At 45.5% G+C, this 27,542-nt stretch overlaps 2 gene segments (V, D, J or C); both read left to right on the forward strand.

Moving 5' to 3' along the window:
* The first annotated feature begins 4,182 nt into the window (after window positions 1–4,182).
* Window positions 4,183–4,780, forward strand: LOC123953860. The segment is given in 2 exon segments: window positions 4,183–4,326; window positions 4,440–4,780. Coding segments are annotated over 2 exon segments (399 nt in total).
* A 6,747-nt stretch (window positions 4,781–11,527) lies between these two features.
* Window positions 11,528–12,132, forward strand: LOC123953861. The segment is given in 2 exon segments: window positions 11,528–11,651; window positions 11,765–12,132. Coding segments are annotated over 2 exon segments (426 nt in total).
* Window positions 12,133–27,542: the final 15,410 nt, after the last annotated feature.

Raw genomic sequence — 27,542 nt, forward strand, 5'->3', positions numbered from 1 at the left:
TGGGGTCCCTGGGCACTGAGCCTGTGCAGACACCCACAATATGCATCTGTGTTGATAGTTCTGTTCATCACTTCAACTTGTTGAAGGACACTGTGACTTGAGACCTGTTGGAGAATTGCAACCAAAAGGGCACTTTACAGGGGCGCCTGGGTGTCTCAGTGGGTTAAAGCCTCTGCCATCCGCTCAGGTCATGATCCTAGAGTCCTGGGATTGAACCCTGCATAGGGCTCTCTGCTCAGCAGGGAGACTGCTTTCCCCTCTCTCTCTACCTTCCTCTCTGCCTACTTGTGATCTCTGTCTGTCAAATAAATAAAGTTTTTTTTAAAAAGGCACTTTACTAAGAAAGGCACGATCTGATTCAGAAGCTCTGACTCTACTTCCAAGTGATCCAAATCGAACCTGCACCCATAATTCCTGAGAAGACTGTCTGAAGAAACTGATCATAGAATAGATCACCTCCAACAAATACCTTGGGCTATGTTAAAAAAGAATGAGGTTGTATCCCTACAACATATGGGGTGTCATTTGCCTGGAATTGTGTGTGGGTACGTAGTGGGAAGTATGCTTATTGGGGAAATCCTGTGTTCCCTGACATAGGCTTCCTCAAGACTCACATTCTTATGACTTCTGTTGAACTCAGGATTCAGATTCCCCTGTTCCCCAACACTTATCACAGATTATTTCAGAGAAAAGGACCCAGGAAAGGGCCAGAAAGTTGGAGCTTATGATATAGATATGGAGTAGAGAAATAGACTGAAACAACTCTGCCTTAGTTGTGGGACCTAAGGAACAAGAGTGTGGATTGTCTACACCACATTCTGGATTCCCCTCCTCACTGTATGTAACACAACACAGGTAAGGGATCCTGATGCTCATGCACATGGAGGCATCCCTCCCCAGGTGTGTCTCATTCCCTCCACTGTGTGGACCCTGCTCCTGGATCACAGCACCTCACCCTGCTGACTCAGCCTCCCTCAGGGACTGGGGTCCCAGGACAGGAAGTCATTTTCTACTGCCCTGGAAGAAGCAACCACCGTGTGGCTCAAAGGTGAAATTTTCACTCCTCAACACTTGAGATATGTCCTCAAAACTTTGGACCCATAACAACCACCACATACTCTTGGGATAGTGGTTCTCTTTATTGTTTCCATATCACTCTTTATTGCATCTTAAGGATGAAGCTGAACACCACCAACCAGCACAATGAAAAGGTCCCAGTATTCTTCCTGTGCCTCAGGCATGGGGAGGAGTGAGATTCAAGCTTCATGAGCACAACAGCCAATTTCATCTCTATATGCAGACAATGTTAGGTTATTTCTCCTTTTTTTGTCAGTGCTTCCTCATCTAATCAAAAGAGGAAATGAAAAATTAGTTTATATCTGGGCTTCTATGAGTCCCATCCCCACATCCATACATACAGTGAGTGCAGGTACAGCTGGAGATTACTCTGTTTATACTCAGATTTAAGTCGTCTCATACTCAGTAGTTCAAACCTTTCTGCAACCTTGTTGGCAGTCCCAAGTTTTGTTCTCTGAATCCTCAAGTGATATAGGCTTTGGATAAAGTGAACAGAGTCCCCAAATCTCCCCTCTCCATATAGTTTTTCTTTTTAAAGATATATTTGTACTTATTTATTTGTTTGTTTGTTTACAGAAAGTGATACTGTGAGGGGAGGGACAGAGGGAGAGAGAGAATACCAGCAGACTCTCATGACCCTGAGATCATGAACTGAGCTAAAATCGAATACTAGACACTCAACCAACCGGGCCACCCAGCACCATTCTCATATTTTATATCAGACTGGGTTCTGGCTTCCAGGCTCTGCAGACACATCCATCCATAATTTGAGGGTCTGAGCTCCAGAAATTTATCATCTACAGCAGAAGAAGCAGCAGTACACGGATGAATATTATGGCCTGGCAACAAAAGCATCCAGATTGAAGCCCTAAACACATATAAGAAATGTGATCTGGACCTGGGAGTTTTTGTTTCATTTTCCTCCCAGTTAGAATCTCTGGCTTCAGGTCTATAAAGGAATGAATCCAGAAGGTCTCTTACTTCCTGTCCTGAGATGAAGCTGACCTCTGAGTGCAAGCATGGGACACTGTGGCCACAATATTCCAGATGAATGAGGACTCAAGATTCAGTCTCCCTCCACTTCCTGTGTGTCCTTCACTCTCCAGTTAGGTACTGCACCTAACTACACCTCATCTACAAACTGTCCTCATCCTCTCAATATATACCCCAAATCTAGTCCAGCTACACTTTGTGATACTGTCTCACACTGACAGAAATTCCTTGATGCCAGAGTGGGTACAGGAGCCACTTGAGGATTTGACAAGAAGACTCAGATGAATACTGTGAAGAATACTCCAGATGCTTCACTGAACATGAATGAGGAAGAGGGTAGAAGGAGATCCATGGGAACAGATGCAGCTGCTGGAGGAGATTGGGCTGACTCTGCAAGTTTGGGGAGGAAGGAGATACTGAAGAACGGAGTCTGATTTTAAGGCTACATTTAGGAACTGGATGGAATATGAGTGAGCCCTTGGGGAGAAGCATTGTGGGTAAGGGTGTAGAGATGAGTCCCCAAGCTCACCCCTATGTGCAAAGTATCAACAGCCTCAGTGTTACCACGGGTCATTCCTCTCCAGATTACAAGGCGGCGGGGGTGGGGGGCATCTTGCTGGGCTCGTTCAGATAGTTATCCAAGATTTCCTTTCTCATGACCCTCTTTTCCTCATGCTGATTTCCACATCGGGATAAAAAGCCTCATTATTCCCACATAACACATCCTTACAAGATCTCCAGAATGAGAGAGCTGTCTTCCTGGACTCATTATGTAGGAATCCCAGCCTTCTGGAGGACTCTGGCAGAAAATACACACCAACTTCTTTGATATCCCCATGGTGATATCAGAAAGGTAATTGTCTGATTTCTTGGGTGAAACACAAAGCTCATCCCTGGAGTTGGAGCTGGGGTCAATCCCGTGTTGACGTGGCTTGGAGACGTGGGCCCAGATAGGAGAGGGAAAGGTCCTTACCATAGACATCACTCATCACTCCACCAACGCTGACCTCCACCCTCATCACTAGTTCATGTTAGCAATGTGCACTGAGAACTAGCCAGGGGACAGGGACCATGGGTTGCTTTCTCATAAAGTGGTATTTCCTACACCCAGACATTTCTAATCTCTTTCAAAACATAAGACATCTCATGAGCACCTGTGGTTTTCTCTTACATCTATCCCCCTATCAGATGAGGACCAGTCTCAGAGGTCCAGCACAGATCACTCTTAACATATACTCCATGAAGGGTCCCCTTCTTCTGCCATTCCAGTAAGTGATCTTCCAGGTCACCTCAGAGTCATTGATGAGCATCTATACCTCACAGGAGGTGCTCTCATACTCACCTTCTTCTATGTCCTGGGAGTAGGAATGAGAGTTAGCCTGACTCAAAGAGCCATATATCTGAGTCTCATACAAATAGACAATGGGCAAGTGTGAAATATTGAACTCATATATTAGTGAAGATACCAATAAAATGGTGATGCTTAAAAAGCAGGCAAAAAAGTCAAAGTATGTGCACTTCACCACGGAATAGGTTTTGAAGAAATATTTTGTTATGTTGGAGATACACTGCTAATTTTAACAAGTGAGAAATCACATAAGAGGATAAAAAAGTTTTTCCTCCATGGATAGGGACATGCCTTTATGGGGGCAAGTCAGTGCTCTTCACTTAATTCTGACCTAAAAGGAATCTGTGTAGAGACACCACCTCAGCTCTGACCCAACCAAGAGGGCCATAGACAAACTCATCCTGAAGAGTCTGAGTAGAGCATGCAGTCTTCCCTGAGGTGATAGGAGGTGACATAGGGAACAGCTGGGCTGGCCCTAATGCAGGGGACAGTGGGCACAGGGGTGAGGAGGCAGAAGCTATGTTTGATGGGCTCTGGTCCCCTGTCATACAATGGTGTGTCCGAGGCTGGACACCAGGGGACGCTCAGGGCCCATTTCTGAGGGTTCACAGTGAGTGATCAGCACTGGGACCTGCCACCTGGCACTGCTTGTGACTTCAACTCAGGGTTCACATCTGTGACCATCCCGCCCACATCTTCAGGCAGAGGAACCTGACCCAAGGCCCTAAGGAGTCAGAAAGTTGAGGATCTCATTTGCATAGATAGGCCCTCCCTCTCCCATACAATGAAGAGGGGTAAAGATTAGGGGAGGCTCTGTTCAGCTCTAGGGCCACAGAAGGCAGGATCTGCAATGACCTCCACTATGTCCTGGTGCCCTCTCCTCCTCACCCTCCTCGCTCACTGCACAGGTGACTGGATGTGGGGACAGAAGAAGGGGCCCTGGGAATACATATATTGTCCCATTTCCTCCTCTTATCTCTATACTCCAGCATCATTCTCTCTGTATCTCTCCCCCTTGCAGGGTCCTGGGCCCAGTCTGTGCTGACTCAGCCACCTTCCATGTCTGGGTCCCTGGGCCAGACAGTCACCATCTCCTGCACTGGAAGCAGCTCCAACATTGGGAATAATGCTCTTAGCTGGTACCAACAGCTCCCAGGCACACCCCCTAAAACTGTCATCTATTGGGATAATAGCAGACCCTCTGGGATCCCCAATCGATTCTCTGGCTCCAGGTCTGGCACCTCGGGCACCCTGACCATCACTGGACTCCAGGCTGAGGATGAGGCTGAGTATTACTGCTCAGCATGGGACAATAGTCTCAGTGCTCACACAGTGCTCCAGACCTGTGGGGAAGTGAGATAAAAACCTGCCCTCTTCACAGTGATGGGATTTCCTTGTGCAGACACCACCTTCTGCCTCGACCGCTGCTTCCCTCTTTGTTTGACCTAAAACTGGGGTCTGAAACCTGCCCCTGTGAACTTTATTTAGTATGTATCCTCATCTTCTCAGTTCTGTTTCTGAAGCCTGTCCATGTAGACACCTTCTGTTTTATGCAAACTGAACCTTAATTTCTGGATGCTGGGGCAGGTTATTCCAGGAACAGACTCCCTGAAGATTATGCTAATGATTGAGTATTACACCACTGCCATAGTGTAATACCACAGCTTCGATGGCTAAATCAATGTATCATTATTTTCTCACAGTTCTGGAGGCTGATTGTCCAAATTCAAGGTGTTATCAGTTTTTTTTTTTTAGGTCCTCTCTTTGGTTTGCAGATAGTCAAGTGCTTTTGGGTCCTCACATAGCCTTTCCTCTGCATGCTCAAATCTAGAGTCTCTACCTCTTTTTATAAAGACACCAGCCCCATTTATTAGGACAGCAGCTTTATAACCACATTTACCCATAATTACATCCTTCAGTGCCTTGCCTCCAAACTTGACAGTATGAGTTAGGGTTTCCATATCAGATTTTGAGAAGACACAGTTAAGTTCATATCAAGGGATGAGGACAGACACCAGGACCACAGAGTCCACCTGTGCCTGCCTCAGGGTACCCAAATGTCCAGATCCTCACTACATTCAGACTTGGGTCTAGGAGCTCAGCTCACAGTGCAGGAAATACAGGGTGGGTCCCTATGCTCAGAAAGCTGACATTACCTAGGGGAAGAGAGAGTACACACAAGAAAATATATTGTGTCTCAAACTGACTTCCCACATGGGGAAGAATTGTCTCTGCAGTTCCAGGTAACAACCACAGAACAAAGCTTCTGGATGAGAGAAACTGGCCCTCCCTGGCCCACAGATCAAGAACCCTAGCTTTCAGGATGACTGTCCCAGATCACTCCACCATCTTCCTTGACAATATGGTGACTAGGGAGGGGATTGCCTGATTGGTTTGGGTAACAGAGGAAATGTTTTGTAGGACAGGACTCACTGACTAACCATGTATCTGAGAGACTTGGGTTTCAGTTAGGAGAAGAAAATCATAGTAGTTTCACCAAATAGCTCCTGACCATCTGCATTCTCTTCCTTTCACCTTTCTTCTTTTTTTTCAGACAAATTAGATTTTATTTATTTTTTTTATTATATTTTGTTCACCCTCTTTGAAATTCGGGTTGGGATATAGGCTGTGGACTGTGGTATCTGGGGTAGAGGAAACAGGCCTGGCTGTTCCCATCCAATAAAACTACACATTGTCCCCCTGAGCAGTCTGTTGTCTCTGCACCCATTCAATTTCAGGGCAAAACACCCTCACTTCAAAGCACAATGTGCTATCTGAAGTTAAGGCAGTCTCACGAGGGGTAGAAAGCAGAAAAATGTTGCTCATAGGATTACCTCCTAAGTTCCCAGAAACCTCAGTGTGGCCACTTCCAAACACACCCACCTGGCTCCTCTCCTCCACCAGTCCCTCTGTCAGGTGAGGACCAGACTCAGGTACAAGTACAGAAACCACTTCTTTTGTCCACACACTTTGTACAGGCCTCCACCTGCTCCGAGACTCCCTCGGTCACCTCTCTGTCATTGCTGAGTTTCCCAACCTCATAAAGTCCTGGTTACAGGGATAGAAATCTCAGTCTGTCTGACACTGATTCCACCATGACTTTGCCCCTCTGGGACACAAAGTCAAATATTAAGAGTTGCAATTGAGCTCTCCTGGTTTTTCCCCATCTTGGGCTCTCCTTGTCGGTGTCTTTCCAGAATGCTCCCTTTCTATTAATGTTATGTTATATCTTCAGGTCTCGTGTCACTTATTTTTCCAAGTTCTAGTCTCTTCCTTATATTTTCAAACCCTTTCCACCATTCAGATCATGATCCCAAACAATCACCTCCTGTCTATTGCCACACTATAAGCACGTGTGGGGTGGATTTCAGAAAAAAGTTTACTTCCTAGGAATCACTCCAGGACCTAAGAAAAGTCATCCTGAGGTTAAATATTTCAGACTCAGACAAAACAGTGTGACTAGACTGGGTAGACTGGGTAGAAAGATACCTGGGATATTTCAGTCAATATCCTCCAAATATGACTGATTATAATTTTCAAATTATTACACTCATGACTCTCTTATAAATAGAGTATCAACATGGGTCACAAAATTTGACTCTTATTTTACTGATGGAGCTACAAAATTTGACTCTTATTTTACTGTTGGAGCCAGAAATATTTTTTAAATACAGTAATTATATTCCACCAAGATATTTCCAAAAAAAGGATAATTTCTGTGTTGAAGTTGAGCTCTTCCATGTTTTAAAAGTCAGTAAATTATGAGCTTTTCACTTGATGGAAGGACCACTGGGTTTTGAATGTAAGTGATGAATCATGAAACTCTATCTCTGAAACTAATAAAAAGTTAAATAAATGAAAATAATAAAAGTTTATAAGTAAATTAAAAAATAAAATTTGAAAAAAATGAACTTTGGATTTATCTCCTCTTGTGAGAAAAATCAGATGATTTCTTCATGTGAAATGTTAAAGGAGGCAATCTAGACGTTAGAATGCTCCATGTTAAACTTCCCATCTGATCTCCTCCAAAGGGAAACTATTTTCCCTCCATTCACATGCCCCTCAGTTTTCCCTGCTTCCCTTTTTCCATTTAGCTCTGGCCTGTCTTCCTTTCCAGGAGCCTCCACACATCATGGGCAATCCCATGAGCAAGTGATCCAGTGAGCAAGCCCATTGACCTGATGAACCAAAGCCCACCTTGCTAGGCTCATTGGGCCCTTCTCTGGCTGAGTCTCCTGTTTCTGAATGTTCATGCCTTTGTTGCTAAGGTTCCTCTTCCCCTGGGTCATGTTATTCATCTCTGTCTCCCTCTGTTTACACCCACCAAGTGGACACTTCATTTAACCCAAGGGACCTTTGAGTCATGTCCTTGACCCCTCTTCTTTCCCCTCTTCTCTCCGGTTCCCTTTTCCTGGGATCCCATCAGGCTCCATACCCTGATCCATGGGTGCAGCAGTACAGTCTCTGGTCTCTATGCATCCAGTGGTAATGGTGAGGTAGGGAGGTCTCTATTTGCCTCCCCCACTCTTGCTTCTTCTTCAGTGGAAGGCCCATGAGGCAGGGGGTGAAGCTTGTCAGGCTCAGACTGGCTTCCACTGACAACCACTGCAGCTAACACCAGGCAGGGGCCGAATAAATAGTTACCATTGCAGACATTTCCCTAACCACCCAGGCCACGTGACGCTGGGCCAGGATGGGGACCTGAAGGGGGGAAAGTCAGCTGTGTACATGTTCCTTTCACTGCCCCCACACTGAGAGGAAAGAATCAGCTCCACTCTCAGGCCTCTGAGCTATGATGATTTGTTTGCCCTGGGCCCAAAAGGGGGCACGTTTGGCCTGTTCTGTGGTCCTCACACAGCTGCTCAGTGAGGACCATTCAACCAAGGGAAACTGTGCTTGGAGGCTGGGCCCTGTGCTCCCTGATGGGGATTCAGTGGCTGTAACATCTCTGGCCTTGCTGAGGCCCCTGAGTAGGGACCTGTGTGTGATCGCAGCAATCTCCCCAAGGCTGAAGCCAACCGCTATCATTCTCAGTGTGTGGTGTGAGCTGAGCTCCAGCACCAGAGCTCAAGGAGGGGCTAGGCAGTCATTGGATGGACCCCATGTGCATGGACAGCCCCTCCTGTGACAGAGGATGGAGGAGGAAAGGAGATGGGGGATAGTGACCCAACTGTGGTGACTGGAGCCTGTGTCATGGCCTGGATTTTTAACCCTTTGTCCTAATCTGTCACTGCACAAGTATGGATTGACTTCAGGGACACAGACCAACTTATCAGCCTGTCAGCCCCTCTGGCTTAGAAGTTTGGATAAATTTAATCTGGTCCCTGATGAATCACCCTTAGATGTGTTTGCAGGTTCCGTGTCCCAGTCTATGCTGACTCAACCACCTTCTCTCTCTCTGCATCCCTGGGGTCATCAGCCAGATTCACCTGCACCATGAGCAGTGTGGGGACTTCTGTCTTACCCTGGTTGCAGCAGCAGCCAGGAAGCCCTCCTGAGCATCTGCTGAGGTGATACTCGAACTCAGCATTTCTCTGAGATCCACAGCCACATCTCTGGCTCCAAAGATGCCTTGGTCATCTGCTCATCTCTGGGCTGCAGCCTGGGGATGAGGCTGAGGATTACTGTGCTACAATTCCTGACAGTGGGAGCAGCTTTCATTACTCACAGTATCTCATATAATGAAGAAGTTGGTCAAAAACCTCTGGACCCAATAATCTTGTTTGTGAAACTCTTTTCAGTAAAGAAACTTACCTGAAGAGACATAGCAGGGTCGTCTCTTCTGCATGATGATCTATCATTCAGCAGGGAAAGATAGTGTCATATAATGCATGTAGAGTGGACAAATGGGGAGATCCCAGGAGGACACAGACAGTTGATGTATCAGAGCCTAACTACACATCATCACTTAATCTGGAGAAGATGAACAGGAATAAGTACTGCGTCTACAACTGAACATTCACAATACAGAAACATTCATCCACAATCAGTTTCACTATCTCATTCCATAAAGTGTGACCTAGTGTCACTGCTAATGTATTGACAACTGATACACTGATGATAACCCTGGTCACAGACACACATTTCTCCCTCTGAACCAGCTACATGTGAACTTGGACCAGATCCTAGAGACTCTCCCTGACAAACCCCCACGTTCCCTCCTGCTCTTCTCCTCTCTCCTCCCGCATCACTCAGTCTTCAGTCTGTCCCTCTGGTTTTTCGGTCTGAACTACATCTCCATGTCAGGATTTCAGGGAAAACTGGAAATGATTGTGTTATAGATTCCATTCTCCAGGGTCCATATCTAGGGAGAAGAATAACCAGAAAATCATTCTGCATGGAACCCTTCATATTCTTCATCTTGTTTCTGTCACTCAAGAGGACCTGGACTTCTGATCCAGAAAATTGTAAAAGGGTCTGCTCTCAATTTAGTCCTTACTGCCTAAATAAATCCTTCCCTGTGGAGAACATAGGGCCCCAGGCTCAGTGTTGGTCCCCTGGAGCCTAAGGCACATGTTAATATGGGACATAATCCCCTGTTTTCTCAAGGCTGGGTGTCACACCCTCAGTCATCCCCCTGACACCTTGAAAGAGGCTGGAATTCTGCTGAGAGAATCCTCCGTTCTGACAACGGGCCACAGGGCTGTGATATCAGGGACATGGTTCTTCTTATCTCCAGCTCTCCTTCACTCAGATATGGGAACTTGGACAGAAACTTCAGTCTAGTTGATCTTGGGTAATAGAACTTCATTTGTCAAGGGTGGTTGAGTGAGCAATTGTTCTGTCTTGAACATGCTGAACACAAGGCACAGGGAGTACAGCTATGCCCACCCCTGTGTCCAGTCTGATCCCAAATCTTTCCTTCCTGGAGGCTCTGTCTGTGTTTGGTAGTTCGGTCTCTGAGATGGCTCTGAAGTTTATAGAAACAGCTTCTGGGGATTCACTGGGGCACCACATCATCTTTTTTGCTGCAGGACCAGATTTTAGGATCAAGTTTATAGGCTCCTACTCAACTGAAAACAGAAGGCAATTATTTTCCCCTTTTCCCATCCATGCTTTTAACCATAAATTCCATCCATTTTCTCTCTGTGACAGATAGAGATCTGACAGAAGTACACTAGTCATTGTACTTGTACCATCTCATTGTCATCATCCCTGAGTTTAAATCAATCTGACTGAGGTAAATTTGGATAAACTAACCTGCATCCATTTCGAGTGCACAGCTGGCAAAGTGGTTACTAATAAATAAAATGTGTCACTGCATCTCTGTCACATCAGCAGTGTCACTCCTCCCTTATAGGACCTCCCACAGGTTTGTCCCTTGTACTCTGAGGTCAGTGCCACACACACTCATGTGGCAGGGCTTCTGCGCACTCGTGTCTGTGCCAGGAGGACACATCTTAGGAGGGAATCACCGCCCAGAGCGCCTGGAGAACTATTGTTAGGAGCAGGTGGAAACGGTGACAGGTGACAAAGATGTTCAGTGAGTATCACCTCTAGGAATGCATGTCAGGGTTTCTACACACAACCTGGAGACAAGTGCTTTCCATCTCCTCAGTGCTTCTGCTGGAAACCACGGAGGAGTCACATAAAAGAAAAGGGTCAGCATCTTCCACCCAAGGGGCCATGAGTCCATGTGGACCTGTCATTGCATTGAACTTCATCCTGATCTAAGGGGAGTTTGTGCAGAGACAGTTTGAGTTCTGATCCATAAGAGCTATGGACAGACTCACTCTGAGGTTCTGAGTCCAGTATAAAGTCTGTCCTCTGATGATGGGAGGACACATAAGGGGAGGCCTGGCCTGTCTCTAATGCAGTAGACAGTGGTCAGTGTAGTGGGAATGCCACTCTCTGATGAGCTCTGGTCAACGTATTACACAAGGATGTGTCTGAGTCTGGACACCAGGGGGTGCTTGTGTCCCATTTATCAGGGCTCAGATGTGGGACCTGCCACCTGGCCCTGACTGTGCCTGGGCTCACAGCTGGAACATCCCCACACCTGGTCCCACACCCATGACATCCTCAGGCAGATGGACTTAACCCAGGACCAGTGAGGGTTCAGAGACCTGGGAGTCTTATTTACATAGATGGGCCCGCCCACTCTCACAGGATGAAGAGGGAGAGAGAACTGAAGAGGCTCTGCTCAGCTGTGGGGCACAGAAGGCAGGATCGGTGATGACCTCCACCATGGCCTGGTCCCCTCTCCTCCTCACACTCCTCGTTCACTGCACAGGTGACTAGATGTGGGTATAGGGGAAGGGTGCCTAGGAGGACATGTGAGGTCCTGTTTCTCCTCTTGTCTGCAGAGGGTCTGCATCACCCTCTCTGTGTTTCTTCCCCTTGCAGGGTCCTGGGCCCAGTCTGTGCTGACTCAGCCACCCTCCGTGTCTGGGACCCTGGGCCAGAGGGTCACCATCTCCTGCACTGGAAGCAGCAACAATATTGGAAGTTATTATGTAAGCTGGCAACAACAGCTCCCAGGAACAGCCCCCAGAGCCGTTATCTATGGTAATACCAACCGACCTTCAGGGGTTCCAGATCGATTCTCTGGCTCCAAGTCTGGCAGCACCGCTACCCTGACCATCACTGGGCTCCAGGCTGAGGACGAGGCCGAGTATTACTGTGCGGCATGGGACAATAGTCTCAGTGCTCACACAGTGTCACAGGCCTGTGGGGAAGTGAGACAAAAACCTACTTACCCATTTGCAAAGTGAATCAACACCCCAGAAACTGTCTGCTTAGTCTCCCTCTGTGATTCTCCTTATTCTTTCATTGACACCCTGGCCCAGGTTGATCCTGAGGCACCTCCTGGGAATGGTGGCTGCTTCTCTCCTTTCTCCCCTCACAGTCACTCAGAGGAACCCATTTGTAGACAAAGGGCCTCAAAGGAAATATAAAGTTTTTCCTCATGAGCTGGAACAATTTACTTCTAAGCTAGTGTACGTTCATTTATCATCTTCTGATTTTTCAGTAAATGGAAGTCTTTCAGGTCATGATGCCAGCATGGTCCCTCAGCACTTCTCCTGCTGTAGCTCTCGGTGCAGCTGGCATCGTTACTGGTTTAGCTTTAACCAGATGACTGGTTCTGCTTAGTATTTGTTGTTTGTATGGAATCTATAAAAAAATGCCAAACTCAAAATTATAAAAGCCAAAGGGGGGAAACACACACACACACACAAGAAAACCCTTCTAAGGAAAAACCATCATGTGGATGTTTATGGAAACTGTTCATAATCTCACCTCGAAGCAGTCAAAATCTGCACACTAATTTTCATACCAGCTTTTCATAAAATGACCAAGGCTTTAAGTAACAAATTTGTTCTCCAATATGTCGGGATATCAGTCAGAATGTAAAGGAAATACTCTTTCAATTCTGGAAATATGCATGAATTTTAAAGGTCTATTTCTTAGAAAAGAAAAACATCTAAAAGGCTGCATTATTTATAATTGTGGTTGTATGACATTTTGGATGAGGCAGGAATTGAGAGGCAGTAAAGAAGCCAGGGATTGACAGGAGGTGAGGATGGAGGAGGAGGGTGCATGTGTGAAGCAGCGACTGTATTTGTGGTGGTTCCACTCTTGTGCAGGGCACTGTGATGGTGGCTGCACTGTGTGGCTGGTTTGTCACAGCCCAGTAAGCTCTACAGCATAGTGATAGCATCTTAGTGCATGCATAGAAACCCATTTAGGAATCTGGGGTCCATGACAGAGGGCACAGTGTGACTTCATCCCGTCCTCTGCTCTACAAAGGTATGAACCTGCCTCACTGAAGGGGGAGGGGAGCAAGGTGTGGACCTGAGTAATTTGAAGGGTGTTTTTCAAAAGGGGAAAAAAACTGCACACGAGCCCCTTATTCCCACTGACAGAGTTGAGTCCCATGGGGTGAGTGGTCAGTAATGTGATGTTTCTGAGCTGTGCCCGGAATTGAACAAATAAGTCAATAATTGCAGATGGTGGGAACCAGTGTTCGCCCTTCAGGAACAGAAGTTCATGTTTTGTGCAGGTTTCATCCTCTCCATAACAAGTGTTGTGGTTGGACCCGCTCTTGTGGTCCTTATTATGACTGCAAGACACCCTTCTGCTATAACACAGGAAACTTTGAAAAATGAAGGTGTATTATTTACAAGACCTGGAAATTATACAACACAAATGGGGCCACAGAGGTCATGAGTGGACAAAGCTAGCTTGTGCCCTCCCCACCAGGAGTGTGGACAGAGACCCAGGTGACAGAGGAATGACCTGGGGTGAGACACAGAGATCAAGACACAGAGAGACAGAGAGACACCAAACCTCTAGGGACCCACAGTGTAGTCCCTGGGTGAAAGTTCACTGATGTCTTTGTCTTTCTGCTCCCAGCTCTGGGGGTAGTGCTGACACCCTGCCTCACTCTAATAGTGGAGAAGCATGGAGTCATGCAGACACTTGGAGACAGCTCTCAGGGAGGAGACACAGCAGGGGATTCTGAGTCAAATGAGGCTATGAAGCTGCAGCCTAATTAAGGCTGAGTGTACCTGTCTTCTGCGGAGACTGGTCAGAGGAGCCACACACTGGAGACAAGCGTGGGGGACTCTGCTCTGGGTTCCTGTTCCCTCATGTCTGTCAGTGGGGACCATGGTTGAGGCAGCAGGGGCACTGTGATCCTGTCCCTGGGTCTATCGTGTGATGGCAGCTGTGGAAACAGCTCCTGCCTGAGTCTAGGCCCAGGGCCAGTTGCTTTCATCTCAGGACCCCTAGAGCTCATGTGGGTCCTCAGAGTCCCCTCCCCATGACAGACACCAAGAAGAGGAAGTAGGGGTGCAGGTTACAGACCAGAATTCAGTGCTCCTCCCCCTGGGGACTGAAGGGGATGAGAGAGAGCCTGCAGCTCTGCCTCCCCATGACTGAAGTTCCTGAGGATGTGCAGGTGGGTGAGAAGTTTGGGTTCTCCTTGTTCCCATTTCTTCATGATGCCCACTGTCCCAGGTACTTCAGCCTGACCTTGGACATTCACATTCATGCTCCTAAATGACTCCTCCTGCCCCTGGGGAGTGAAGATCTGCAAACATCACCACCAAACTCATCTTCATTGTCTTCAGCCCTCCCAGGAACATTTCTGTGGGAAAGACAAAGGGGTTGGTCTTATCTTATTCTTTCACTCAGCTCATCACGTGGGAGCCTGAGCAGAAGGTAGGACATCTCTGACACACATGCTGCAGGAATGATGAAGGGACTGAATATGGGATCCGGCCTGGACTCATAAACTCTGCTTCCAGAACCCTGTCACCCACTCTGTACACGGAGACCATGTCCAGGTTTCTGTTCCAGGCTCCAGTCCCTCCTACATGTCCACACCTGCCCCAGAGACTGGCCACCCCATCTGGACACCAGCATCAGGTGGTGGTCATTGCTTACTGCCACTCAAGGTCAGGGTCCACCATTTCCAAGCTTTAAATTCTATATTTCTGCTTGTTTCCAAGATCTTCAACTCTTTCATGAACAGAGAAGCATCTTACTATCTAATTTTCCACTGCAGTAAACAGCAGCCCCACCCAATGGGTCAGTCAAAGCAGAAGCCCCCAGTTCACAATATACTCTTCCTCCTTCTCTCCCCAAGTTCCCTCTGCTCCACAATCCTGAGCATGTCCTTTGAGCACAGTTGCCTTCATCCCTGCCTCCTGTTTCCTGCACCAGTTGTTCTTCCCAGAACACATAGGGTCTTCAGTCCTGCACTGTTGTGTCCATCTTCCCATTCTGGGTTCACATTGTCACCAGATGGATTTCCTTCTATGAAATTGCCATGTCTCATCCTGGCTTGAGTATATTCATGGCCTGGCTTGAGTTTTCCTTCTATGACTCCACGTGCAGGACATGGTCACTCCTCTCTTGAGATGAACTTGGAAGACTCTTCCTTGGAGGAGCTCTCTCAATGTCCCAGGGGGTGAGATAATCTCACTCTTTTGTATGGTTTCAGTTTTCTGGACATTCCCATCCTCCCAGGAGTGCTTATTTCTTGAAGAGTTACCCTCATGTTGGAAGCTTCTCAGATTGCACCCATTGTATTCATGTTCTTTCAATCAGACCCAAAATAGTGCTTCGCACAGTTGTTGGGGTCATTGTCGAAGACTGGTAACAGATCTGGATGTCAATCTCAAGACCCTGAGGCTGCTGTAGCCAGGAATGCAACCAGCAGGGGGTGTTGTGAATCTCCCTGGGCCCTGCAAGGGAACCCTGACAGCTGGGGAAACCCCTGGCTTCAGGTTTGGGCAGAGGCTCCTGTGGACGATTCTGTGGGTGTCCCCACAGTTGCTCCCTCCATCCCCTCCTGAGTCCCACTCACAGCAGGCCTTCCCTTAGACTTTTTGTCCTTAGTTCCTATCTCTGCTACTGAATCACTAATCAAGTGGTGTCTGTGAGGGTCTGGAAGGGGAGGCAAATTTGCATTAAAAATCATTTTCATTTCCCTGGGAGAAGTAGGGAGGATAAGACAAGCCTGTGACAGGCCAGCTCCACTGTGGGTTCCAGGGGCTGTGTCACCATAGCCAGGACTCCTTTCCTCCTCTTGATCTTCTCTCTCTGTTCAGGTAGGGACATCATCTGACTTCTCAGGGAGACTTCCAGATACTATTAATGCCTAAGCATCAGAAACTTCCAGCAAAAATGCCCCATCACCAATGAGAGACTGCCTTTGAAGCCTCTCTGTCCCAGTCTGTGCTGATCCAGCCACTCTCCTTCTGGGCATCTCTAGGAACAATAGTCATATTCATCTGCACCCTGAACAGTGACATCAGTGTTGGCAGCTATATGATATACTGGTACCAGCAGTAGCCAGGGAGCCCTCCCATGTTTTCCCTGTACTAATACTCAATCTCAGACATGCAGTGGGGACATGGGAAGAGAGAGATCAAGAGGAGGAGTGGAACCAACAAGGGAGAAGACTGATGCTCCCCTCTCTCTCACTTGGAAGGGCTCTGAGCCTGCTCTGGCAGGACTGGGAGCAATGACCTTTCCAAGTTTGTGACTCTATTCCACTGTGAGCCTTTAACCCCCTGGAGAAACTAGATGCTGGTCTCCCTCAGCCCCTGGGGAAGCCAAGTCATTTCCTCCTTCTTCCTGTGACTAGAACCATCACCAACCCAGAGTGATGCAGGGATTAGACATGGGGGGGTGGTGGTGGCAGAAGCATATTTGCATGAACATATATTCCTAAGAACAAAGGAGAAGAATGACCGAAACTCGGTGTTCCCAGTCCCAGAGTGGGTCTCAGGAGGCTGTGGCATTATGTTTCCTGCATGGCTCCATGTTCCTTTGCAACATACAATCCGCATGAAATCACTCTGTTACCCAAGTGCAGCTCACTGAAGAGTGCCTTCCCTCACTGCAGGTGGTGTTGTCATCTGAGTCCTACCTGATGTGGGATTCCAGAAGAGTCACCTGCTCCCTTCTTGGCATCTGGAGCAGCAGGAACACCCAACTCAGCACAATTAAGATCCCTGTCCAGCTAACTAAATATCAGGGAGCACAGTGGGGAACAAGGTTCTTCTGATGGAAGGACGTGTTGTGCAGTGTCTTGAGAGGAGTAAGGGCGTGGAACTCCCACAAAATGGAAGACACAAGGTGGGTGACAGATGTCAATTTTCTCAACTCACAAGGGCATCTCTGAGCTGACAATTTCTTGACCAGTGCCTGGATCAATCTCCTTCTCCTCTTTCTCCTCCTCCTCCTCCTCTTCCTCTTCGTCCTCCTCCTCTTCCTCTCTCTCCTCCTCCTCCTTCTTCTTCTACTTCTTCTTAAGATTTATTCTTATTTATTTATTTATTTATTTGGGAAGACCGGAGGTGAGGGCAACCCTGAAGTCAGGGCCTGAGCCAAAATCACATGTCACACAGTTAACTGACTGAGATTCCCAGGTGTCCTAGTGACTAGGTCAATTTTCTTGCTGGTTCTCTGTGCTTGTCTAGCTTCCTCATGCCCTCAGCCATTCATTCCACCACATTCCACAGATTCCTCAGACAACTTCCCTCTGGAGAAGCAGGGACTATATGTTGGGAACTTACAATCAAGTTAGGCAGAGGGAGTCCTTTCTCTATGCCTTAGATGTTTCTCCCTCCTCCTACACTTCCTTGGTTCACCTTCTTCCTGCACCATGTCATCACTAAAACTCTGATAGCCTACCCGAAAGAGTAATTGAACAGTCCCTATCCCACTCTATATCTCAGTGGATGGAGCAGGGGTGTCTACCTTCACTTGGAATTCCTTGAGGGACCTCTCTCCCCTTTTGCCAACATTTCAAGTCATAGCTCTTCCCTGGACCATGTTCCTCTCGATGCCTTCCGAGAATCTGTTCCTTATTTCTGTTTCCACCTTCCCGTTCTCATACCTACCCTTGTCCATGACCAGAAAGAGATATGGGACCCACACGTGGAATCATATTTGGTCACAAACCACTACTCCAAACAGTGAAGATGCATCATCCCATGGGGGCCAATGTTCTGGAGATCCAAATCTTCCTCAGTGTCCTTATTCAGTTCCTTCCTCACATGGGGATCTCAGAGGTGGGCCAGACACACTGATGCAGGCTCAGGGGACATCACAGGAGAATCTAAACCCACAACAACTGTCAAACTGTAAGACGAGTCCATGTGGAATTACTACAAGATGTGAACCACCTTGGTACTCCGAGAAGGTTAAGCCTTTTACTTGGTTCAAGGTGATGGTAGACTGATTATGACCCAAGCTCCTTGAAGAGGTAAATCCCAATGTCAGGTAATCCTGAAATACCTGCTAACATAAGCAGTGTGCAATACACCATGTATTTAGCCATCCAGAGATCCAGAGATCATTACTGACCTGGGAAAAATTCTGTCAGCCTGAACACCACAGAGGGCACGTTTTCATTCTTCTGCCCTGGGCAGTGGCATCATTCTACATCCAATTACAAAAGTCTGGACATCTTTCCAAGAACACTGGGCGGTGTCAGAGGCCCTGGAGAACTTGGTGTCTCAGCCCAGCAGGTGCCGCTGTGGGACTGGGCTGGTGAGGACAGGCTTCTGGTCCAAGGTAACTAGGGAAATACTCTTAATAATTCTTGCAAACTTGGCAGGCAGTGTCTTCACTGAAGTGTGACTGCAGCCCCTGTGTCCCCGCAGCTACATGGGGACTCAGTTCTGACTCACTCCCTCCTTCCTGCCTCATTCTCCACCCCAAGGCATCCTTGCCCAGGCTGGTGCTTAGACTGACATTGAAAGGCCCACACCTGGAGAAGTTGCATCATGAAAATAACTCACCTGCCATGCTACCTGGGTATAGAACAAAGCATCTATGGGCAGGGGAGGGGGGATGCCAACAGTGTGGCCTCAGTCAGCAAAACACCAAGGCTTCTCTGTCCTGCCCTGCTTCTTCTATCACCTCCTTCCTCATAGACCAGGAGTCCCCTTTAAGCCTGAAGAGAAAAATATCCTGGGGTGGGGGACGCATTTGCCCTACTTTGCTCCCAAACAAAAGCCCATTCTGTCTGTCACATTATACCCTCCAGCTTTCCTTCCAGGGTCCTGTCAACTGTGCTATCCAGGGCACTGGGGGCCTGGTTGGGGGGGGGAAATTTGTATATATGTCATATTTATTATAAATTATAAGTAAATATTACATTTTAAAAATTGTATATAATATGTAAACATATAAGCATATATTAAATGTGTACAATATATTGAATGAATATAAGTATCATTATATTATATTCTGGTAAATATAGATATCATATCTAATATAAAATACAGTAGATTATATATAAACATTTTTACCATATGTATGTTACAAGTTGCATGGTGCATAAACATATCATATATTACCAGTTTTACATTTAAGTACTATAAGTTATATATAGAGGTAGGGAGAAGAAAGCGACGTTACTGCGTGAGGGAATTAATGTGAATTTGTTCCATCCTGAGTTAAATTTGGAGGCAGAGCCAGGTGTGTACACACAAAGGAATCTGTATTTGCAGCAAATAAGGAAATCACAGGGAATTCTTGTACAACTTTGACTCTGAGAACAGGAGAGAGTCAGTTCTTTTTTTTTTTAACTGTAGAAACTATTTTTTTTTATTAATTTCTTTTCAGAGTAACAGAATTCATTGTTTATGCACCACACCCAGTGCTCCATGACATACGTGCCCTCCATAATATCCACAACCTGGCTCCACCAACATCCCACCCCCGCCCCTTCAAAACCCTCAGATTGTTTTTCAGAGCCCATAGTATCTCATGGTTCATCTCCCCTTTCAGTTTCCCTCAACTCCCTTCTCCTCTCCATCTCCCTATGTCCTCCTTGCTATTTGTTATGCTCCACAAGGAAGTGAAACCCTATGATAATTGACTCTCTCTGCTTGACTTATTTCACTCAGCATAATCTCTTCCAGTCCAGTCCATATTGTTACAAAAGTTGGGTATTCATCCTTTCTGAAGGAGGCATAACACTCCATAGTGTATATGTACCACATCTTCCTTATCCATTTGTCCGTTGAAGGGCATCTTGGTTCTTTCCACAGTTTGGCGACCGTGGCCATTGCTGCTATAAACATTGAGGTACAGATGGCTCTTCTTTTCACTACATCTGTATCTTTGGGGTAAATACCCAGTAGTGCAATTGCAGGGTCATAGGGAAGCTCTATTTTTAACTTCTTGAGGAATCTCCACACTGTTCTCCAAAGTGGCTGCACCAACTTGAATTCCCAACAACAGTGGAAGAGGGTTCCCCTTTCTCCACATCCTCTCCAACACATGTTGTTTCCTGTCTTGCTAATTTTGGCCATTCTAACTGGTGTAAGGTGGTATCTCAATGTGGTTTTAATTTGAATCTCCCTGATGGCTAGTGATGATGAACATTTTTTCATGTGTCTGATAGCCATTTGTATGTCTTCATTGGAGAAGTGTCTGTTCATGTCTTCTGCCTATTTTTAAAATATCTTTATTTTTTTATTATTTATTTGACAGACAGAGATCACAAGTAGGCAGAGAGACAGGCAGACAGAGCAGGAGGGGAAGCAGGCTCCCCGCCAAGAAGCAGAGAGCCCAATGCAGGGCTCGATCCCAGGACCCTGAGATCATGACCCGAGCTGAAAGCAGAGGCTTTAACCCATTGAGCCTCCTGGGCACCCCCTGCCCATTTTTTGATATGATTATCTGTTTGGTGTGTGTTGAGTTTGAGGAGTTCTTTATAGATCCTGGATATCAACCTTTTGTCTGTACTGTCATTTGCAAATATCTTCTCCCATTCCGTGGGTTGCCTCCTCGTTTTGTTGACTGTTTCCTTTCTGTGCAGAAGCTTTTGATCTTGATGAAGTCCCAAAAGTTTATTTTCACTTTTGTTTCCTTCGCCTTTGGAGACATATCTTGAAAGAAGTTGCCGTGGCTGATATCGAAGAGGTTACTACCTATGTTCTCCTCTAGGATTCTGATGGATTCCTGTTTTATGTTGAGGTATTTTATCCATTTCGAGTTTATCTTTGTGTACTGTGCACAGTGCTCCACTGTCATGAGGAGGTAAGACAAAAACCTGCTGCCTCCATAGTGATGGGTTTTCCTTGTATCGTTCTGATCTTTTCCCATGACAGATGCTTCCCTTTTAGCCTCACCTAAAAATTGGGTCTGAGCCCCACGCTAGCAAACTTTCTTTAGTATGAATATTTTTTCCACTCAAGCCTTTCACTATAACTTGTCCTTGTAGATGCACATCTGTTTTATGCAAACTGAGCCCAAATTCCTGGATGCTGGGGCAAGTTGCTCCATGGTCAGATTCCCTGAGAATTGTGCTCCTCAGCTAGGGCTGCCATAGCATAATGCCACAGAATGGGTGGCCAAAACAAAAGATTGTTATTTTCTTATATTTCTGGGGCCTGAACATTCAATTTCCAGGTGGTGCCAGAGTTGATTTTTCCTGATGTCTCTCTCCTTGGTTTGAAGATGATTGTGTTTTTCCTAGGTTCTCACATAACTATTCCCCTCCATACTCACATCTGAGACTTTACCTTTTCTTACAAATGCACCAGCCCTACTGATTAGGGCACCACTCTTAGGACCTCATTTTCCCATAATTACATTCCCCATTGCCTTATCCCCTAGCAATCACAATATGGTTTAAGTTTTCTCTATAAGATTTTGAGGGGACACAATTCAATCTATATCAAGGGGTCAGGACATACACTAGGAAGACAGAGTCTTTCTGTGTCTGGTTCAGGATAGTCAAAAGGCCAGATGACATGTATGCACAACATTTATTGAACCCTACTACAGTCCAGTCTTGTGTCTGGGGGCTTAGCTTACAGGGTGGAAAAGAAAGGAAGGGTCTCCATGCTCAAAGTACTGATACTGTTTAGGGGAAGATACAGGACACACACACAAAATACCTTGTGTCTCACAATGACTTTCCACGCAGGGGCAAATGTCTCTGCATTCCCAAGTGACATCCACATAACAGAGCCTCAGAATGAGAGAGACTGCCCTTCCTGACCCACTGATCAAGAGCTCCAGTTTTCAGTATGACTGGACCAATATCCTCATCTTCCCTGACACCATCGTTGTGACAAGGAAGGTTGATTGGTTTGGGTAATACAAAGTCTATCTGGTAGAAACTGGACTTAGTCCCTGACTTACCATGTAGCTGGGAGATTTGGTTTCCAAAGAGGAGAAAAAAAATGATGGGAATTTCACCAAACAGTTCCTCAACCTGTGCATCCACTTCCTTCAACTGTCTTCAAAATTCATGTTAGGACACAGGACACTGGAATCTGTTAAGAAGTCACAGGTCAGGCTATTCCCATCTCATAAACCTACAGCTTTGCTCCCAGATAAGTCTGATGTCCCTGCACTCAATCAATTCCAGGATAAGGCATACTCACTCCCAGTCACAAGGTGTTGATCCAAAATGCATTCTGTCCCATCAGAGGGACAAAATAAATAAATAAATAAAAAATCCTCACACAGTGGCCTCTTCCCAGAGAAAAGAAGGTCAAGGTGCTTCCAGAAATCTCAATGGTGTCCCTTCCACACTGGTTCATACATTAGACCCTCTATTCCACGTAATTCTGCCAGGCAGTACCAGACTGAGGGGCCAGTACAGGAAACACTCCATTTGATCACACACTCCAGACAGGCCTCACCTCCTCCCAGGATCATTTGGTCACCTCTATGTAGTTGTTGAGTGTCCACACCTCACAGGATCCTGGTCACAGGGAGTGAAATCACGGTGTGCCTGACTCTTATTCCACTGTGACTTGCCTCTCTGGGACACAGAGAGAGCTGTTAAGAGTCACAACTAAATGATCCTGGTTTTCCTCTGCTTTGGACATCTTTGTCAGTGTCTGTCTGAAGTGTTCTTTATCTATTAATGTTATGTTATGTCTTCAGGTCTAGGATCATTTCTTTTCCCAAGTTCTACTCTCTCCATTGTGTTCTCCTCTTTTCACCAGTCAATTTATAATCCCAAGTAAAGACCTTTCATCCATTGCTTCAATGAACTGTGTGGGATGTCGATGTCAGAAAAAACACAGGATCAGTGATGAGTTTACTTCCCAAGAAATCAAGCCAAGACCTAGGAAAAGTAATACTGATCTTAAGGATTTTAGACTCAGTCACAACAGTGTGGCTAGACAGGGTAGAAGAATCCCGTTTTTTTTTTTTGTTTTTTTTTTTTTTTTTTCAGTCAATAACCTCCCAAACTGTCCGATTGTATTTTTTCAAAAAATTGCACATGTCTCTCATATAAATAGATTATAAGCAAGTTTCAAAAATTTATTCAATTTCTATATTACTCATGATTCCAGTAAAATGGTAAAGGGTTTTACATAGTATTTTCAAAACATGGTACTTAGATTTCACCAACATATGGCCAAAAAAGGACACTTTCTGTGATGGAGAGTTGGTTTATATTATAAGAGTAATAAAAATATGAGCTTTAGGTTGATCTGCTCCTGCGACAAATATTACTTACATGATTCCATGTTAAAATGTTCAAAGGAGGCCATGTAGATGTTAGATTGCCCCATACTAGCCTTCCCATCTGATATCTCCTAAAAGGGATCTATTTTCTCCCCACCCAAGTGCCCCCCACTGCTTTTCCTGGTCCCTCCTCTGCCATATAGATCCACCCTGCATTCTTTTCCTGGAGCCACCACAGCCACGCTAAAAGAGTGAGCAAGCCCATCATCCTGACCAAAGTCCATCTTCCTGGGATCCTCAGACCTTTCCCTGCCAGAGTCTCTCACTTCTGAATGCTTGTGACCTTGTTCCTGGGGGTCGTCTTCTCCTGGGCCATGTTATTCATCTCTGGATCTCTCTGTTTATACCCATCAAGTGGACTCTTTACATCTTCAACTGAACCCAGGGATCCTCAAATCACATCTCCTCTTGTCTCTGATTCCTTATCTTGGGAACCCAACAACCTTCACCTCCTCATCTATGTTTATAGCAGTGGACTTGCTGGTATCTCTGACTCCAGTGGTGAAAGTAGGAAGGGAGACCCACTGTTTGATCTCTCTGTTCATGTTTCTTCTCCAGGGGAAGCTCCATGAGGCAGGTCAGACTGTCTGCCAGGACACATGGTGCTGGGACACAATGGGGGCCTGAAAGGAGGAGATTTGCCTATTCACGTGTTCCTGTCTTTGCCCTGAGCCTGAGAGCTAGGGGGCATCCATGAGGGAGAGCGTCCCCATGGGAAAAGGAAACAAGTGTAGACTCACCCTATGTGCGACTTCCAGTGCAGGCAAACAAATGTCTCTTTATTACAGTATGAGAAAAAGGGGAAAATCACTAATAAATATTCTAAATCAGGAGCACCTGTGTGGCTCAGTTGGTTAAGTGTCTGCCTTTGGTGCAGGTCATGATCTCAGGGTCCTGGAATCAAACCTGTGTCATGCTCTCTGCTCATCAGGAAGTCTGCTTCTCCCTCTCACTCTCCTTCTGTGCATCATCACTCTCTTTCTCAAATAAATAAATAAATAAAAATCTTAAAGAAATAGAAATAGAGTCAAATTTACTGCATGTTAACAAACAAAACTAATATAAAAAATGAAAAAAACATTTTTTCAATGGAACAAAAATATGTGAATATATTAATTAACAGTAGAATTAAATGATTTGCTGAAATGACAGAAAATACATGTTATGAAACAAATGTATTACCTATTTTTTAAAAAATAAAAGAAACGAGGAGGAGGGATTAAGATGGCAGAGAAGTAGGAGAGTTTCTTTCAACTGGTCACCTAAAGTAAGCTAAATATCTACCAGAACACTCTGAACACCCATGAAATCAGCCTGAGATGTAAGATTATTCACTTCTAGATCTCTATGGGGAAAGAAGACATCAGTGGAGAGGTAAAGCAGAGTGGGAAAGCTTGGACTGATATTGGAGGAGAATCATAAGGGAGACAGAGCAACCAGAAGCGACCTATTAGAAAGTAATACCCCGAAATATAAATGCCCTGTGGTTGAGGAACAACTTGGAGCCTGGTTAAAAGTACTCAAAAAGAGCAAAATGGAATTGCTTGGTCATTGGCATGGGCGTAAGCCCACAGAACCAGGACAGCCACTGTCAATGACCACCCATGCCAGAGAGAGTCTGGCAGGGCTCCCAGTTGTGATATTCCAGGGCTTTCTGGGGCTTGCAGCACTTCTTGAGCTGGGAACATTCCTGCCCATGCCTGAGAGAATGTTGTGTGAACTCCAGTTGGGGCCTCTGCCGGCAGCCTTCTGCAACCTGAGTGGTTGTGGGGTCTGAGCACACAAAAGGCATCCACCATAAGGGGCTCCCTGAACTAATGATGCTCATGGTTTTAGTGGGACAGGGGCGCAGAGAGAAGCAGTGACCTTGGGTGACCACTTGGACAGTGACTGGCGGAGTTTGCAGTGTTCAGTGGAGTCTGTAGAGGGAGAGTCTGTGTCTTCTGGAACACCTAGAGGGGAACAGTCTGAGGCTTCTCTCTGAGGCAAGGTCTGGGTGCAGGCAGATTCTTTGCTCTGACCCTCTGAAAAGCCACACAATGCTGCCAAAGACCAAAAAGCTCCAGAGAACTGGACCAGATGGACATCACAGATATATTCAGAACATTTCATCCCAAAGCAACAGAATACACATTCTTCTCTAGTGCACATGGAACCTTCTCCAGAATAGATCACATCCTGGGTCACAAATCAGGTCTCAACCGGTATCAAAAGATTAGGATTATTCCCTGCGTATTTTCAGACCACAATGCTCTGAAGCTAGAACTCAATCACAAGAAGAAAGCTGGAAAGAACCCAAATACATGGAGACTAAACAGCATCCTTCTAAAGAATGAATGGGTCAACCAGGAAATTAAAGAAGAATTGAAAAATTTCATGGAAACAAATGATAATGAAAACACAACAGTTCAAAATCTGTGGGACACAGCAAAGGCAGTCCTGAGAGGAAAATATATAGCGGTACAAGCCTTTCTCAAGAAACAAGAAAGGTCTCAAGTACACAACCTAACCCTACGCGTAAAGGAGCTGGAGAGAGAACAAGAAAGAAACCCTAAACCCAGCAGGAGAAGAGAAATCATAAAGATCAGAGCAGAAATCAACGAAATAGAAACCAAAAAAACAATAGAAAAAATCAATGAAACTAGGAGCTGGTTCTTTGAAAGAATCAATAAGATTGATAAACCCCTGGCCAGACTCATCAAAAAGAAAAGAGAAAGGACCCAAATCAATAAAATCATGAATGAAAGAGGAGAGATCACAACTAACACCAAAGAAATACAGACAATTATAAGAACATACTATGAGCAACTCTACGCCAACAAATTGGACAATCTGGAAGAAATGGATGCATTCCTAGAGACATATAAACTACCACAACTGAACCAGGAAGAAATAGAAAACCTGAACAGGCCCATAACCAGTAAGGAGATTGAAACAGTCATCCAAAATCTCCAAACAAACAAAAGCCCAGGGCCAGACGGCTTCCCAGGGGAATTCTACCAAACATTTAAAGAAGAACTCATTCCTATTCTCCTGAAACTGTTCCAAAAAATAGAAAGGGAAGGAAAACTTCCAAACTCATTCTATGAGGCCAGCATCACCTTGATCCCAAAACCAGACAAGGATCCCACCAAAAAAGAGAACTACAGACCAATATCCTTGATGAACACAGACGCAAAAATTCTCGCCAAAATACTAGCCAATAGGATTCAACAGTACATTAAAAGGATTATTCACCACGATCAAGTGGGATTTATTCCAGGGCTGCAGGGTTGGTTCAACATCCGCAAATCAATCAATGTGATAGAACACATTAATAAAAGAAAGAACAAGAACCATATGATACTCTCCATAGATGCTGAAAAAGCATTTGACAAAGTACAGCATCCCTTCCTGATCAAAACTCTTCAAAGTGTAGGGATAGAGGGCACATACCTCAATATTATCAAAGCCATCTATGAAAAACCCACCGCAAATATCATTCTCAATGGAGAAAAACTGAAAGCTTTTCCGTTAAGGTCAGGAACACGGCAGGGATGTCCATTATCACCACTGCTATTCAACATAGTACTAGAAGTCCTAGCCTCAGCAATCAGACAACAAAAAGAAATTAAAGGCATCCAAATTGGTAAAGAAGAAGTCAAACTATCACTCTTCGCAGATGATATGATACTATATGTGGAAAACCCAAAAGACTCCACTCCAAAACTGCTAGAACTTGTACAGGAATTCAGTAAAGTGTCAGGATATAAAAATCAATGCACAGAAATCAGTTGCATTTCTGTACACCAACAACAAGACTGAAGAAAGAGAAACTAAGGAGTCAATCCCATTTACAATTGCACCCAAAACTATAAGATACCTAGGAATAAACCTAACCAAAGAGACTAAGAATCTATACACAGAAAATTATAAAGTACTCATGAAAGAAATTGAGGAAGACACCAAAAAATGGAAAAATGTTCCATGCTCCTGGATTGGAAGAATAAATATTGTGAAAATGTCTATGCTACCTAAAGCAATCTACACATTTAATGCAATCCCTATCAAAATACCATCCATTTTTTCCAAAGAAATGGAACAAATAATCCTAAAACTTATATGGAACCAGAAAAGACCTCGAATAGCCAAAGGAATATTGAAGAACAAAGCCAAA

This window comes from Meles meles, chromosome 12 (genome assembly GCF_922984935.1).
Source record: "Meles meles chromosome 12, mMelMel3.1 paternal haplotype, whole genome shotgun sequence".
NCBI lineage: Eukaryota > Metazoa > Chordata > Mammalia > Carnivora > Mustelidae > Meles > Meles meles.